At 39.4% G+C, this 17,423-nt stretch overlaps 1 protein-coding gene across 2 annotated transcripts in view; it reads right to left on the reverse strand.

Moving 5' to 3' along the window:
* APOO (apolipoprotein O) overlaps positions 1–17,423 on the reverse strand; it is a 59,971-nt gene that overhangs the window by 22,468 nt on the left and 20,080 nt on the right. For both annotated transcript variants that reach the window (XM_020903060.2, XM_020903059.2), the window contains exons 2-5: positions 10,575–10,682; positions 9,270–9,389; positions 6,892–6,946; positions 4,096–4,191 (exon numbers count right to left, since the gene is read on the reverse strand). In XM_020903060.2, the coding sequence (XP_020758719.2) occupies positions 4,096–4,191; positions 6,892–6,946; positions 9,270–9,389; positions 10,575–10,682 (379 nt within the window). The remainder of the gene's footprint in view (positions 1–4,095; positions 4,192–6,891; positions 6,947–9,269; positions 9,390–10,574; positions 10,683–17,423) is intronic.

Raw genomic sequence — 17,423 nt, forward strand, 5'->3', positions numbered from 1 at the left:
AATTTCAATCCCTGGGTTGGGAAGATCCCCTGGAGAAGGAAATGGCAATCCACTCCAATATTCTTGCCTGGGAAATCCCATGGACAGAGGAGCCTGGAGGGCTACAGTCCATGGGATTGCAAAGAGTTGGACACAACTGAGCAACTGAGCACTGTGCACAGAGAAAGCTGATAGGCAGCTGCTCTTGGGTTTCTAGTTCCAACTGGTGCACACAATAAGCTAGGGGTCCTAGAAGTTCTGGAAGGAAGTACAATCCCCTGCTTCCCTTCCTGTTTCCAGCCCCAAACTTCCCAAGAAGCCAGTGATGTAGACTGTAACTGTCAGCATGGCCAGAGGGAGCCTCCAAATGGCAACAACAAAGGGCAACAACCACCTGCCCTCCTTGAGTGGCCTGGCTGGGCCTACTTTCTCTGAATAATCATCCATTCATTTCTCTTCCAGAGAGATACCTCTTGTAATCACCACAGTCCAGGCCACCCTCATCACTGTTATCTGCTAAATGCCCAAGAAACCTATCTGTATGATCCAGCAATCCCTCTTCCAGGTGTATATCCAAAGGAAATGAAGTCAGTAACCTGAAATACCTCATGTTCAATGCAGCATTATTCACAAGAGTCAACACATGAAAACAAACTAAATGTCTGGAGTGGAGGAATGGATAAAGAAACTGTGGTATACATTTGCAATGGAATATTATTAAGCCTTTAAAAATAAGGACATTCTACCATGTGCAAAAATATGGATGAACCTAGAGGACATTATGCTAAGTGAAATAATCCAGACAGAGAAAGAAAAAACAGCACATGATCTCACTGATATGTAGAAGCTAAAAAAGTCAAATATACAGAAGCAAAGACTAGAAGGGTGGCTATCAAGAGTAGGGAGGTGGGAGAAATGTGGAGATATTGGTCAAAGGATACAAAGGTGCAGTTATGTAGGATGAGTAAGTCTAGAGATCTAATGTGCAGTATGATAACTAGTTAATAATACTGAACCCTGGACATTTACTAAGAGAGGAGATTTCAGATGCTCTCATCACAAAAAAGGTAACTATGTGAAAAGATACATTAATTAGCTCCACTCCAGTAATCATTTCACTATTTATACACATATGTTGTTGCTGCTGTTGTTCAGTCGCCCAGTCATGTCCGACTCTTTGCGACCCCATGGACTGCAGCACACCAGGCCTCTCTGTCCCTCACCATCTCCTGAAGTTTGCCCAAGTTCATGTCCATTGCATTGGTGATGCCATCCAGCCATCTCATCCTCTGACACCCTCTTCTCCTTCTGCCCTCAATCTTTCCCAGCATCAGGGACTTTTCCAATGAGTCAGCTGTTTGCATCAGATGACCAAAATACTGGAGTTTCAGCTTCAGCATCAGTCCTTCCAACAAGTATTCAGGGTTGATTTCCCTTAAGATTGACTGGTTTGATCTCCTTGCTGTCCAAGGGACTCTCAGGAGTCTTCTCCAGCACCACAGTTCGAAGGCATCAATTCTTCAGTGCTCTGCCTTCTTTACAGTCCAGCTCTCACAACCGTACATGACCACTGGGAAGACCATAGCCTTGACTATATGGACCTTTGTCAGCAGAGTAATGTCTCTGCTTTTCAACACACTGTCTAGGTTTGTCATAGCTTTCCTGCCAAGAAGCAATTGTCTTCTGATTTCATGGCTGCAGTCACCATCCACAGTGATTTTAGAGCCCAAGAGGAAATCTGTCACTACTTCCACCTTTCCCCCTTCTATTTGCCATGAAGTAATGGGGCCAGATGCCATGATCTTAGTTTTTTAATATTTAGTTTTAAGCTGGCTCTTTCACTCTCCTCCTTCACCCTCATCAAGAGGTTCTTTAGTTCCTCTTTGCTTTCTGCCATTAGAGTGGTATCATCTGCATATCTGAGGTTGTTGATGTTTCTCCCACCTATCTTGATTCCAGCTTGTAACTCATCCAGCCCAGCATTTCTCATAATGTGCTCAGTGTACAGATTAAACAAATAGGGTGACAGCAGGCAACCCTGTCATATACATATATATGTATCAGAACATCACTTTGTATACTGTAAATACATATATATTTTTATTATAGATTATTTTCCTACTTTAAGTACAATGTTCTCTATAATAATTAATATTACTTTACAAAATGGGGAGGGGGAAAATTATGCTTGAAAGGATAAACAATTGCCTAGCATTTTAGAGATATTTACTATAAAAAAAAGTCCTAATTATAAATGAAACCTGTCTATTGAGTTGTCAAGCCCTGGTTAATTTGTATACAGGCAATTCATACAACTGTGTGTACTTAAGAAAAAAAACTTAATTTCTTTATTAAAAAAATAAAATTATATTAAAATAAATAAAATGTTTGAAAAAAGAAAGAAAAGAAATGCTACCAGGAAAGACTTAGCCCATCATACTGCTGCCAGCATACCTACAGGGGCCTGCAAATCACTCTGACCACCTATAAACATACTTACCCTCCCACTCATTTTGCTTAGGAACCCCCACCCAATGGTGTTTACCTCAGGCTCCTATATCCTAGCACCCATGGGAAAAGATCTATTGTACAGTATGTGTGCATGTGTACTTTTCTGGAAAAGAATTAAGGTTTTAAAGTATTTTAATACAACTAGAGTCCTCTCAGGAAAAGGAAAAAGAAAGGGGAACATCTAAACAAACAAGCAAATAAAGACAAAGGCAAAGGCCCCACAGCAGCAGATGTCCTTCTGTTGCTGATCTGCTCAGGAGAGCACAGTTCCCAGTCGTCTTCAGGACGGTCAGCCCAGTGAATGTGCAGAGGATGAACACAGTGTAGAGCGCATGCATGGCACAGGGAGCTGTAAAACTGTTCCATGTGCTCTCCCCACGGAGAGGGAAGGAGGAAGCTAATCTCACTTGATTCCACATTCCTGGCTCCCTGACAGCCAGTCAACATTCCAACACCCTGGCCTTGGGATCTCCATAAATCCTAAACACTATCTAAATAAGATAGGAATGCTTTTTTGGACAGCTTTACAGAAGGAGAGGAAAGAAGTTTGGGACAAAAAGCTGATTCAACTATTGCCCAAGTCGATTAGCAAAAATAAACTCTGCTTTTAATTCTTATATATTCTGCGCCAAATGGGAGGAGGACACAGAAACTACAACAGGAGTTCATTCCACATGCTCGGGGAGTGGCACCAGGACAGCATTCTTCCATATTGTAAAAGAATGGTTAAGCCATGTATAGAAAGGTTCTTAATATTGAGAAATGGTTATCAAACTAGTCTCTATAGTTATCTCTTATGGGAACCTGATTACAGGGTTCATAATCTTTCTAATTTAGAAAATTTTGTAATCTGAATTTTACAACCAGTGAAACTTCCAAGTAGTTCATAACAAATTCATCTCATTAAAGTATTTTATCATCCTGAATTTCCTATAAATTCTTTGTAATCCAGTAGTAAGGTGTAGTAATATCTCTAAGTTGATATTTGTTAGCTTTTAACTTTAAGTATTTTAAAAGATTTTTTTATCATCACTGACTGAAGCTATAAGACATCAAGAAATTATAAACTCTCTATGAAATCACTGTACTGTGATTAATAGCCTGATTTTTTTTTTACTTTCTAATCTTTTATATTTCAAAAAAATACTACAGTGCACAACCTTGAACATATGCCATTCTACATGTGTACAAAAACATCTAAGAGGTAAACTGCCAGAATTCCAACCAATTAGCCTGATCTTAATAGTGAAATATTTACAAACAGTCTCTCATGTGTGACAGGTCTTGGTTAACAAAAGTTCACTTTCTGTACTGAAGAGCAACAGGAATTTGACCAAGTAAATGAAGTAAATGTGCCTATGAAAGATAACTAACTTCTTTAAATCAAAAGTACACATTTTTTATTTTATTTTTTTACAGTTTTTATATATGTTTAAAATCAAATATACTGCAGAAAATAATCATATCAATTATACACCAAGAAGGCCATATGCAGAAGCCAACTCATTATTCCAAAAACTGATAAATGAAAACAAAGAACCAAACATATATCTTATCTCTGATTTATGAATTTTTTCCTTAAAAAAACTATAAAATTGTACCTACCTCTAGCCAAAATGAGTCCAACAACTCCAGCAAAACCAATAACACCAAGTCTTGGAAAAAATCCAGGAGGTGCATTTTGGAGATATTCATAGCTGTCTACAATAGAATCAGACCGGAAAACAGTACCATAAATTGCTCATTAATAAATAAAACACATATACCAAGTATATTCAATTAAAAATAAAAAGAAACAAAAAGAACAAAACAAGAAGTCATATATAAAAGTATATGTAGTACCAAATGCTTTTCAAATAATGTAGTCTGCTGTTAATGTGCTTCAACAAGTTCTTTTTATGTGAGAGATAAACATGATTTACTAGTCACATAGTAAGTATCCAATTCTCAAACACCTTTTAGTTTGATGACATCTGGCAGTAACATTAGATTATCTTCATAATTCTTGAAGGCAACAGATCCGAATCAATAATTTATAAGGGGAGAAATACAAATACAGGAATCTCTCGCTATTCAAACACAGGATCAGAATAAACTCGGATAAATCTTTGGACAGATGTGTCACTGTCTGAAGCTTTGCTGATTGCTCTCTAAAACTCAGGAACAAAATATATCAGACTCAGGGGGAAAAAACTTATCTTTTGCCATCTGAATTCATTATTCAGACTCAAGAAATGAAAAATCTGAACAATGAGGGAAACCTGTTGTGCAAGTACATGCGGGAAATAGTCACTGTTGATAGATAAACACAAACAAATGCAACACGTGAGCCTATTTGCCACGCCTGAACATGCCTGATGACCTCATTTGCACGATGCCTCCTCAGAACTCCTTCCCTGACTGCTTCCGTCTCCCCAATCTCTGTTAAACTAGCCTCCTTCCTCTGTACCTTCAATGGTAGTCTATGACTGCCTCTGTATTCGAGATAATATTGAACACTTTATTATATGCACCTCAGTGGTTGTGACCACTGTCTTCCTCAGCCTCTCTCTTCAATGCCTGCCATGGTGGTGACTTAACAAATGAAAGTGGAACTGAACTAACTGGAATACTCTGTAATTCTCTCCTCCAGATAAGACTAGACACATGCCAGTTTTCCTTTTCTTGGGTTCTTTGGGAACTGTGGTGATCATTTTAAATACTGTTATAGGGTTTGTGCTGCTGCTGCTGTTAAGTCGCTTCAGTCGTGTCCGACTCTGTGCGACCCCATAGATGGCAGCCCACCAGGCTCCTCCGTCCCTGGGATTCTCCAGGCAAGAACACTGGAGTAGGTGCCATTTCCTTCTCCAATGCATGAAAGTGAAAAGTGAAGGTGAAGTCGCTCAGCCTTGCCTGACTCTTCGCAACCTCATGGACTGTAGCCAACCAGGCTTCTCCGTCCATGGGATTTTCCAGACAAGAGTACTAGAGTGGGTTGCCATTGCCTTCTCCAATAGGGTTTGTGCTGTTTGCACCAATTCCTGTCTGGCCTTTTACTTACTTTGCCTTTAACCTGATTTTAACTTGCCTGGGTCATTTGCAGCAGTTTTCTACTTCTCTTTATTTCTGCCTACCAGCATGTTATTTTCAACTGTAGCCATGAACACAGAGCAGGTGACAGGACACCCAGATGCCTTGGTGAGGGGAACCAAAGTGGGAAGATCACAAAGAAATGGGACTCTAAGACTGCACTGAAGCTGAAATCCAGCTTCTAGTTAACACATCTTGGCTGTGACTGCTGGGAAATGGATGGGTTGTCTTGGCAGACAACAACGCAACTCATAATGGAATGTTTCTTCTTAAGAGCCTTTGCAGTAACTGAGTCCAAGAGAAGAAAAAAAAAGACTCATATTGCAAATACTGCTTACTTCTATGGGAAATGACAGGTGACAACAAAGAGATCACCTCAGTCACAGAGAGATAAAAGATCAGGAAATCTTTAGCTTCCTGAGGGGAAAAAAAAGATAGTAAAAAAGTACCTAATTGCCAGGGTTGTTATAAGGATTCTACATCAATTAATACTTTCAAGTCACATAGATTAGCTCCTGATACTTAATAAGCACTGAATAACTGTTTTTAAAATTAAGATATTAATCTACATGAATAATTTAAAGAACTGGTAAGCCACTAATATGTCTATCTTCAAAGGAAGACTGTATTTATATGGTAGGTAGTCTCAGGGGTATCAGCACATCAATGCTCTGATGATCTTCACAGAAAAATAAACTGTACTCATGTTTATTCTGTCATGGAAACAAACACTTGTAGAAAGAAGAGGATGACTGGTTTAGACGCCCAATAAAGGGAATGAAATATGACCAATGTCTATTAATTTCTTAATATTAGTTGAACACAAGACTGTGAAATCAGTTTATGGGTGTATGTGTTAAGTGAATGTGAAAAACAATCAAAGATGATAAAAAAACAAATGAAAACATGTAAGAACACACGAATCATGCAGTAAAGCCTTTCCTAGGCACACTAGCCTAGTTCCTTCCTGCATCTAGACTTCTATAACATGTGTTACCAGCCATGCCAATGAGCGATCCTGATTCCGAAATCCTATAGATGAGCTAGGACACTGCATCTGGAAACAGATTTTAAAAAATGAAAATCCAGTGTATCTGCACCTGTTAGGTCAACAATCCTAATGATCCTGAAGAGACTTACCTGAATGGGGACACTAGTTTCCTGAAATCTGATGGAAAAAACAGATCCTCTTTCCAGAAATAACCAAGTAACTCTAAAATTCTACATATAATTTTAAGGAATTCACAGATCCCCTGGAGCGCATCCACGGAATACCAGTTAAAACATCCAATGTCAAACAAACTGACTGTGCCTAATTAAAAATCAACTTACCTAACCCCCATTGAACCAAACTTTGCATCTTGGGCTTATTTTGGGAGTACTTTTCCTAAAAAGATAAAAAAAAAAAAGAATGAATAGACTTTGTTGTTTAGAAAGTAACAATAAATATGTATTTATCTTTACTGAATAAATTATCATGTTATTAGCACTTCTTGAACAAAGGGATTTACTGTCTATCTGAGGGGTTTTGTGTTGTTTTTTTTCTTTTGTAATTTCCTGTTCACCACAAATTGCTTAGCAGAATGGCTTATTATTGCCACAGGAAGCAAAGATTTCAAGTAGAGTGGTTTCAACAACCCGGCCTTTTTATTCTTCTACTGAAACTGAAGAGGATGAAAAACACTCAGTCCCCTCGATAATTAAAGTGGAAATCCTTTCCCTGTGAGATTAAATCTTTCATATTAAGTCTATTTCCTGATTTGCCATGATTTTAGAGCTTGTATTTGAAAACTGCCCATTTGAAGCAGAAATGACCCGATTGAATGTGACAAAGGAGTCTATATCCAGATTTGGAGACACATACCCCAATCCTGAGCAAATGAAGTATTAACATTCTCCTAATAACAATAAAAAGACTTTTTACATGAACATCAGATGATCTTAAAGAAAAGAAGGAACTAGGCTAGAAGGTATTCACCTTCAAGAAATCTACAGTAAAAAATGGAAAAAGAGATATGTGGATATTAGAAGATATCAGAACCAGCTGCCACTTGGAAAATGATTTGTTTATTTTAAAAAAAGAAAAGCTACAGACCAATGTCTGGACTGACTGCCACTTCTGCTAGCATAATCTGTTAACTAGAAAGAAAAACTAAATCAGTTCTTAAGAATTAGAATCAGTTCTAATTTAAGAAAATTAAATTAGTTCTTAAAGAAAGGGACTAGAACTTGTAGGTCTGAAAATGGAGTCAGGAATGAAAAGTATTTTCATTCATGAAGAGTTCAATCTACAGGAAAATAAAACTAATATAATCACAAAAAAGCTTTTTTACTTATAAGCAGTACAAATAAACATGTTGATTACTATGCTGTCAGCTTCAGAGGCATTTTGCTGCACTAAGCATTAAGCACAGACAAGAAAGTAAAAAACAAAAAGCAACCTTAGGTTGAAAGGTAAAGAGATAAAGTACTTTTAACCACAAAAAAAAAAAGAGCAAGAGAGAAATAATAGTAGTCATGCAGTCATGCCTACATGGTACAAAAATATTTGCAAATGTGCTGACCTTATCTTAACCACCAGCAGATGGTTTAAAAATCTTCTAGAACAAGAGAATAAAGTCTAAATGTGTACAGCACATTATGTGTAAAGTCTTTAGGTATTTCATAACTCTATAATATGGTTATGATACTCTAGTATAATGACCTAATTTATGTTGTTGACAGGGTCTACGTTTACCATTTTTTTTCTAAATTGGTGAACAAAAGTTCAGCACTGGCACAGACAGTGGAAATTTAAAATTTAAAATTTTAAAAGATTTGGATGAAAATTGAGTTTATAAATCTCAAGCAAAGTAAATCTAGACCACAGCACACACATCTACATTCTGTTACTTTGTCATGAATTTTCAAAATCAAGTTTGGCAAATATATAGATCAAAGTCAACAAAAACATTCTGTAGACTGTAAACTTCAGTTTCCAATGTTAAAAGCTGCAGATGTGCTTTCATGAACATAATGACATATGTCTGATCTAAAACCTGAGCAGTACAAGTCAATCTGTAGATGCAGATCTTTGATCACTAGAGGAAACACTTCAGTACTCAAACATGTAATTCCACCCTCTTTTAGTTATCTACTCTCTTAATATTGCATCTGAAATGCTCTGTACCCATCCTGTTTAAAGTGGTACTGACTTGTAGAATCTCTGAGAGGAGAGAAACTTCCTAACTTTAATATATATAAATGTTTGCAGTCCCAGTATCCTCCCTGGTGGACAATAATGGTTTCATAGCCACAACCAACAAGATAGGTACTATGGGGGAATTCCCTGGTGGTCCAGTGGTTAGGACTCGGAGCTTTCACTGCTGTGGCTGGGGTTCAAGCCTGGTTGGAGAACTAAGATCCTGCAAGCCAAGTAGGCCTGGCCAAAAAAAAAGGTAAGTACCATGGGCCTCTGCTCTCTAGGCAATGTGACACTCTCTGCCCAGTGGGAAGGAAATTCTCTCTGCAGCTATGGCAACAGCTGCCACCAGGAAGTCAGGGCTCTCTGCTCTCTTCCAGAGATGGCACTAATGAACATTTTTAAGTTGGGCACTCTTTAACTTGGGGCCCTTTGTTGTGCCTTTTTCTGAAAACTTAGAGCCAATATAGACTTTTCACTACTGACTCTAAACAGAAATGCATTCATTCTATTTTCAGAACAGCTGTACCTGACACCAACTTGTATATGGTTCACAATAATGTTGGAGATGAGAGATGCTTTCTTCAGTTTGGGTCCTTGGTTCTTCCACATATTTAGACTGATCCTCAGGAACGGAGTAGAGTGAAAGCTGCAAAAATTGAAAAACAAAACAGAAAAAAATGAAGAAGGGTATACAGCAATGAAATAACAATCAACTGTCAAATTTACAAGCATCATATTTCTAGTAATTCATGAACTACAGTGACTAAGGATTATGTGCACCCTGAACCTTGCTTTAGACCATCTTTCTACCACACTTACTTTCTTAATAAGGCCTAGGCCAAGAGAGCAGGGCTCTTATGAGGTGTTGTAGCCTCCTCCGATCCTACTCATAGCAGACAAAGCAGCCCTCTTCACCCATTTTATATACTGGTATTTGTTATTTCACCTTAGATTTAGTTTGAAAAAAGGATTTTATTACTCTAAAGGGTGGGTGGGAGGTGGGATAGGGAAGAAAAGCCTGAGATTAACTGAAGAGTCAGTCTAGACTTAGTTCTAGTCTAACCTAGCCTAGTCGTCTTCTAATGATCAGTCTAAGGCTAACGAAAGCAGGAGAGCAGGTTTGTCCCCCAGGCAGAGAAGAAATGTTTCAGAGCCACCATGGGCTGCCTTCTTCACCCTCAAAGATGCCACTGCCCCAAGGCCTGAGAAGAAGAGAGTAAAGGGCAAAAAAAATAAGCTATTCAGCTTTATGTAAACACCATTCAAGTAACCCTGATCATGACTGAAGGTAGATCTTTATGATACTTTACACAGAGTATTTTAGTTTCAAAAGAAACGAAATAGCCAAAATAATCAGTGGGAAGCAGAGACCAAAAGGAATGTAAACAATGGAGAGATGATTTCTCATTTTATATATTCAGTATTTATTAAGCATCTACTTATAAGCCTCTAATCCAGCCAAGAAGCAGGATGAGCCCTGGTCTTTAATTGCTTAGGCGAAGGAAAAATGTGAATGTTTTCCTGGCTTAATAAGCAGTCTAGAAGCAAGAAGATCACTTAGAAGTGACTTGTGCTTACAATCTACTGGGATAGAGCAGTTTCCCCAGTAAAAATCTAAGAAATATTCCTTAATTATGCCCTTAGCTAAGTACCATTAATTAAAGTTGAAAAAGCCATAGTGTAGCAGCGTCCCATATATAAAAACAAACTATAAGGAAATATATTTCCTCCTTTTAAACATCTTCCAAATTGTTATAGCTTCCTGATAGTCAATTTGTATCCTTCCCATAGTAACTCTATCAGATACTCAAAATATATCACAACATATTACCTCATTAACCTTCACAGTATCTTTGTGAGGTGAGTCCTTTTTTGATGATGCATAGACCTTGAAGGTGAGCAGGCTCAGGCTGGCAGGCCCCATGAACCTCTGAATTACCTGAAATACAGAAGTAATTTAAGCCTTCTCCCAATTCTCCAAACTGAAGGTGTGTAACTTGGGCACACTTGCAACTTCAGCCACTTCTGCTCCAAAAGGCTTATTGTGCATTATGGGAAATAAATGCATTCTTGAAGTTTTATGCAAGTCAGAACCTAAAAAACATGTTCTCATGGACTCAAAATTCCAAGTCATCTTTATCTTCATTTCCAAAAGACAGTAGTAGTTCCTGAGTTTTCTACTTAGCCTTATAAGTAAAATAAATGACACACCACACACACACACACGCACACACCAATAATAGGGGAAGGAGTTTTTAATGATCTCACCAATTGATTCATTGAACAGAGTGAAGAACCTTTCTGTAATTCTAAGAATGGAATGTTCAGCAGCTCTCGCTTTCCATTCCTACCCAGAGCTGCTCTCCCCCAATCTCTGTTCCCAAACTCACACTCTTTCTGTGCCCTGCTCTCCCTGACCAGGTCACTCATGCCCATGGCTTCAACACAAAGCCAGTGACTCCCAGACATGCAATTCCCGGCCAGAGTTTTCTTCTGAGCTCCCAACTCACTTATCCTATTACTTCTGGACATTTCCACCTGGATGGGACACAAGCTCCCACCACCAAACACACCCAAAACCAGCTCATCAGGATCTTGATTGTGCCTCCAAGTCTCTATGAGGCCTGATAGGTGAATGTGTGCTGTAGAATCAAGAAAAGTTTTAAAAAATAATAGATTTAAAAAATTAATACACAGCACTTGACCATCTTGAATCTTTCCACCAGAAATACCCCCTCTTCAGCTACTTTTTCCTCTCAGGAATGGTGCCACCCTCCAACTAGACAACCCAATCAGAAGCTCTAAGGTCATCTCCACCACCCCCCATCCTATTGGTTATTAAGTCCTGTTAATTCTGCCTGTTAAAAGAACTTACTCTCTCCTCTTTTCTTCTCCCCTTGGGCCCTTGTTTCTTTCCTGGATTGTTTCAACAGCTTAATTCTAACTGTTCACCTGGCCCTCTGATGACTCAAAACCACCGCACTGCAAAAGAATGATCTTTCTAAACTGCAAACCTGAGTACTACCCGTATTTGAGATCCTTTGGTATTTATTACCTAGGACTTTTATGTGAGTCTAAGAGGCCCATTTATGATCTGACCCCAACCACCTTCTTAACTTCATCAGTCACTCTGCCTTTTCCCATAAAACTTGGACTCCTTCCCATGCTGTTTTCCAGTTTTATGGGTTCATTCATGCTGGTTCCTCCGCCTAGAATGTTCTACACTTGCTTTGCTGTCTGTACAATTGCCCAAGAGCATGGAGGTTTATTGCTTTTCTTATTTATCCATTTATTTATGTCTACGAAGCTCTCCCTCCCAAACTAGAAGCCCTTTCAGGATGGGGCTGTGTCTCACCCTGTATTCTTCATGCCTACAACTGTGCTAAACACATAAAAAAATGCTCAAGAATAGTTTCTGCCTGCATGAAGGGACAGAAGACAGGCAAAAAGTAAATGAGTGGTTGACCTGTTCTAACTACTCAGGCATGATTTAGCCTGGAAATCCTATTCCTGAGATTTGCAATGCCTGTAATGTGAGAGACTAGGCTACTCAGAAATACTCACAAAGCATATAGTGCTAGTTAAAACCTCAAAGGTCTGTTGAAATTTATGCCTGGAGTCACACACACACACACACAAAAGAAAATTCCCATGTTTCAGAAGCAAACAAAGAGCTGGAAGCTATTTTTTAAAAAAGAAATGGTTATTACTTAAACTGGTTTAAAAATAATGACTACACCCCAAAGCATTAAGTAGAATACTTGAAAGGTATTAATTTCCAGGCAATACTGCCACTAATTTCTTTTGCTTTCAGGATAAAGGTTAGTGAGCCACTGCTGACAGTATGCCCCTCCCCACTTCCCAGGAGATGGCCTATCAGGCTGCTGGTATCTGGAGGTGCCAACTCAGCGCTCTCCACCCTCTGGGTCTGTTCAGACTACTAACAACACTGCTGATACTGGGGACTTTCCACTGAGCCAGCTGGCTGGCCCCACCCCAACTTTGTTCAATTCCCCTTCTTACCAGCAACAGTTGGTGCCTCATCCCTTTCCCACTTCCCCATCCAAGCATTCTGGGTTCATGCTGACCCCTATTTCCTCCTCATTTGATACAATGCCTTGTGTTGACCTTTTAAATTCTTGATTCCTGCTTTCAATCTTTAATCCTCCCTACTTTTCACATATTTCATCTCAAATTTCAGTAGAAGGCCTTCTACTGTTTTCATTCAGATTTCTACTTTTATGTTCTTAATGATTAATCTCACTCACTTTCATATTTTTTTCACTTTCATCTTTTATTTTCAATCTCATTTACTTTTTAAATTTAACATTTTGCTGGAATTTATATGCATTTTTCCAGTTCTACTGAGAAGTAACTGGCACACATCACTGCCTAAGTTTGTGTACAGCATGGTTAATTTGCATATATTGTGAAACAATTACAAGTTCAGCTAATGTCCATCTTCTCATAAATGACAAAAAGAAAAAAATTTTTTCCTTGTGATGAGAACTCTTAGGATTTACTCTCTTAACAACTCTCCTATATATTGTACATCACTGTAATCTATAGTCACTATGTTGTACCTTATATGCCTAGTACTTATTTATCTTATAGCCAAAGGTTTGTACCTTTTGACCACCTTCCTTCGATCCCCCCTCCTCCCATCCTCCACCTATCATAACCAGAATTCTGATCTCTTCTTCTACGAGCTAGAGTTTTTTATTTGTTTTTAGATTCCATTTATAAGTGAGATCACATATTTGTCTTTCCGTCTTATTTCACTTAGCATAATGCCTTTAAGGTCCATCCATGTTGTCACAAATGGTAGGATTTCATTTTTATGGCTGAACAATATTCCATTTTATATATATGTATGTGCGTGTGTGCACAATATACATACATTTCTTTATTTACTCATCTATCAATAGACACATTGTTTCCTTGTCTTGGCTATTATAAATAACGCTATGAACATGGGGGTGCAGATACCTTTTTGAGTTTGTGTCCCTTGGATATAGTCCTAGAAGTGGAATTGCTGGAGCACATGATAGTTCTGTTGCTAGTCCTTTTTGAAGAATCTTTACACTGTTTTCCATAGTGGCTGTATCAATTTACAGTCCCACCAACAGTGCACAAGGGTACCCTTTTCTCCACATCTATGCCAGCATTCAACTCTTGTTCTTTTTCATGACGGCCATTTTAATAGAAGTGAGGTGATATCTCATTATGGTTTTAATTTGCATTTTCCTAATGACTTGTGATGCTGAACATCCTTTTATGTATCTTCTGGCCTTTTGCATATCATATTTGGAGAAATGTCTATTCAGGTCCTTTGCCCATTTTTTAATTGGTTATTTGGTTTCTTGCTACCGAGTTGTATGTGTTCTTTCTATATATTAGGTATCAACCCTTTATCAGATGCATGGTATGCAAACATTTTTTTCCATTTCATAGGTTGTCTCTTCACTTTGTTGATGGGTTTTTTTTTGCTGTGCAGAGGTTTTTCAGTTTGATGTAGTCTCACTTGTTTATTTTTTATTCTGCCGCTTGTACTTCAGGTGTCATTAACTTTTTCTAAATTTACTTATTTATTTTGGCTGTGCTGGGTCTTCACTGCTTTGTATGGGGTTTCTCTAGCTGCAGCGAAGCAGGAGCTTCTCATTGCAGTGGCTTCTCTTGTTGTGGAGCACAAGCACTAAAGCACACAGGCTCAGAAGCTGCAGTTCCAGGGCTCTAGAGCATAGGCTCAGGAGTTGCGGCACACAGGCTTAGCTGCTCTGCAGTATGTGGGATCTCTCCCAGACCAGGATTGAACCGGTGTCCCTGCATTGGCAGGCAGATTCTTATCCGCTGTGCCTAGGAGTCATTAATTTCTACTTTTCCCCACTCCTGCCCATTTTTCTAGTTTTACTATTATGCTAAGCCTACCCTTTTATTGCCCAAGTTGTTTTCCTTATCTCCCTCTTCTCCTGTCAGCCTCTCCTGACCCAAGCCTACCTTCCCTCCCATTCCACAGCAGGAACTGTGGCCCCAAGGGTGGCAGCACTTAAGAAAGCTCTCTCCTGCAGTTGCCCTTTCAGTTTACTGCAGGCTGTCAACAAATTAAAACAACAACAACAAAAAAACCTCATCCCCAGAGACCTGGGCCATCCAGAAATTAACACTCCCCAGGGCCACAATTCTCTCTGCAGAGGTTTACTTCAGGGTTGCTCAGTCTCAGCAATGTTGACATTTTGAGTTGGATCATTCTCTGTTGGGAGGCTGTCCTGTGCACTGTAGGGGGCACAGCAGCATCCTGGCCTGTACTCACTAGATACCAGTGCAATCCCTCCCAGCCATAAGTCAAAAATGTGTCCAGATGCTCACAAAAGTCTCCTTGGAGGCCTCCTCCTGCCTTGAGAAGTGCCAATTTACTTGATTAAATATTATTTCCTGATATTTCTCACCATTTAGATTTTAAGGAAATCTTTATGCTTTAAAATCTGTGGTCTTAGTCCTAATATGCAGTGATAGAAATTAGCACAGTCAATAACTGTCTCCTGAGAAAACCTGTGTGTAGGTCAAGAAGCAACAGTTAGAACTAGACATGGAACAACAGACTGACTCAAATTTGAGAAAGGAGTATGACAAGGCTTTACACTGTCACCCTGTTTACTTAACTTCTATGCAGAGTATATCATGTGAAATTCCAGGCTAGATGAATCACAGGCTAGAATCAAGATTGCTGGAAGAAATATCAACAACCTCAGATATGTAGATGATACATATATAACACTCTAATGGCAGAAAGTGAAGAGGAAATAAAGAGCCTCTTGATGAGGGTGAAAGAGGAGAGTGAAAAAGCTGGCTTAAAAACTCAACATTCAAAAAACTAAGATCATGGCATCTGGTCCCATCACTTCATGGCAAATAGAAGGGGAAAAGTGGAAACAGTGACAGATTTTATTTTCCTGGGCTCCAAAATCATTGTGGACAGTGACTGCAGCCATGAAATTAAAAGACATTTGCTCTTTGGAAGAAAAGCTGTGACAAACCTAGACAGCATATTAAAAAACAGAGACATCACTTTGCCGACAAAGGTCCATATAGTCAAAGCTATGGTTTTTCCAGTAGTCATGTACAGATGTGAGAGTTGGACCATAAAGAAGGCTGAGCGCCAAAGAATTGATGCTTTTGAACTGTGGTGCTGGAGAAGACTCTTGAGAGTCCCTTGGACTGCAAGGAAATCAAACCAGTCAATCCTTAAAGAAAATCAACCCTGAATATTCACTGGAAGGACTGATGTTGAAGCTGAAGTTCCAATACTTTGGCCAAGTGATGTGAAGAGCTGACTCATTGGAAAACACCCTGATGCTGGGAAAGATTGAGGGCAGGAAGAGGACAAGACAGTGGATGAGATGGTTGGATGGCATCATCAATTCAATGGACATGAGTTTGAGCAGACTCCAGGAGATAGTGGAGGACAGAGGAGCTTGGCATCCCACAGTCCATGGCGTCACAAAGAGTCAGACACGACTGAGGAACTGAACAACAACAACAACAATGCTTGGGAGGTGAAGTATGTGTGGGGTAGACTTGTGGATAAGGGGCACAATGGGACTTCCTGCAGTGACAGAAATGATCAATATCTTGACTGGGTGAGAGCTACAGAAGGTGTATACATTTGTCAAAGCTCACATTACAATCCGTATATCTTACAATCTATGCATCTCAATGTGTATAAATTGTATGTCAAAAAAAAATTCATACACACCTAAATCATGTCAGGTTTATGCCAAAATATGGGTTAAGACTGCAGGTCAAGGGTCATTCTCAGCAATGAGTCAGCCACACACCTGGTGGTATTGATGTGCAGTGGAAACTCACAGGAAGAGCCTGGGTAAAGAATCCACAGGCAGAGAAGTCTGATGCTGATTCACTACCCAGCATCTTGGGTGGTTTATTTTCTTTTTTGGTATCAAAGAGGGCTCCTCTTGGTGAGAAACTACTCTATACGGCTTGACCAGATGGTATCAAAATGGAGATTCTCAATGGTGGGCCCCTACCGGATGGCTATCACAATTTGTCAGAGCTCATATTGACTGTTTGGGTTAAGCCACTCAATATCAGGATTTACAAAGGAAAGTCTGTTAAAATGGGCAGAAATCACCCCAGGAAAGTGTGAGGGCAATACAAGGAGCAAAGAAGAATCTTCTTTAATCTTTTATCTCCCCAATGAAGAAAAAGAACATGAATCTGGAAGTCTGATGTCCTCAAGAAAGATTTAACCAACTGGGTCATAATCACTAAAGTGCTGGCTTTGTGACCTTTTCTTCATGGGCACTCCTGTTATGCTGCCCTGTGAGACATGAACACAAAGGTGTTCTCTCTCCATGAGGGATCCTGACCCATCATGGTACAACCAGACTAAAAATACCTCCTGGGAAGTGAGACCACTGCTGGACCTCTTCTGGTGAGGGGCTAGGATCTCTAGACTATGTGTACCCATGGCCTGAGCATTCACTGTCCCAAGTGACAGTCTTTGAGAATCTTTCCTTGTTTGCCAGGCTCACTCTCCACCCAGGGTAGATGGCTTGGCTCAGAAACTGGGTACATACGCACCTTCTAAGAGCTGATTACAGTCAGCAAAAACAAGACCGGAAAACTCAGCAGTGGCCACAGGACTGGAAAAAGTCAGTTT

This window comes from Odocoileus virginianus, unplaced genomic scaffold, assembly GCF_023699985.2.
Source record: "Odocoileus virginianus isolate 20LAN1187 ecotype Illinois unplaced genomic scaffold, Ovbor_1.2 Unplaced_Scaffold_4, whole genome shotgun sequence".
Classification (NCBI taxonomy): Eukaryota; Metazoa; Chordata; class Mammalia; order Artiodactyla; family Cervidae; genus Odocoileus; species Odocoileus virginianus.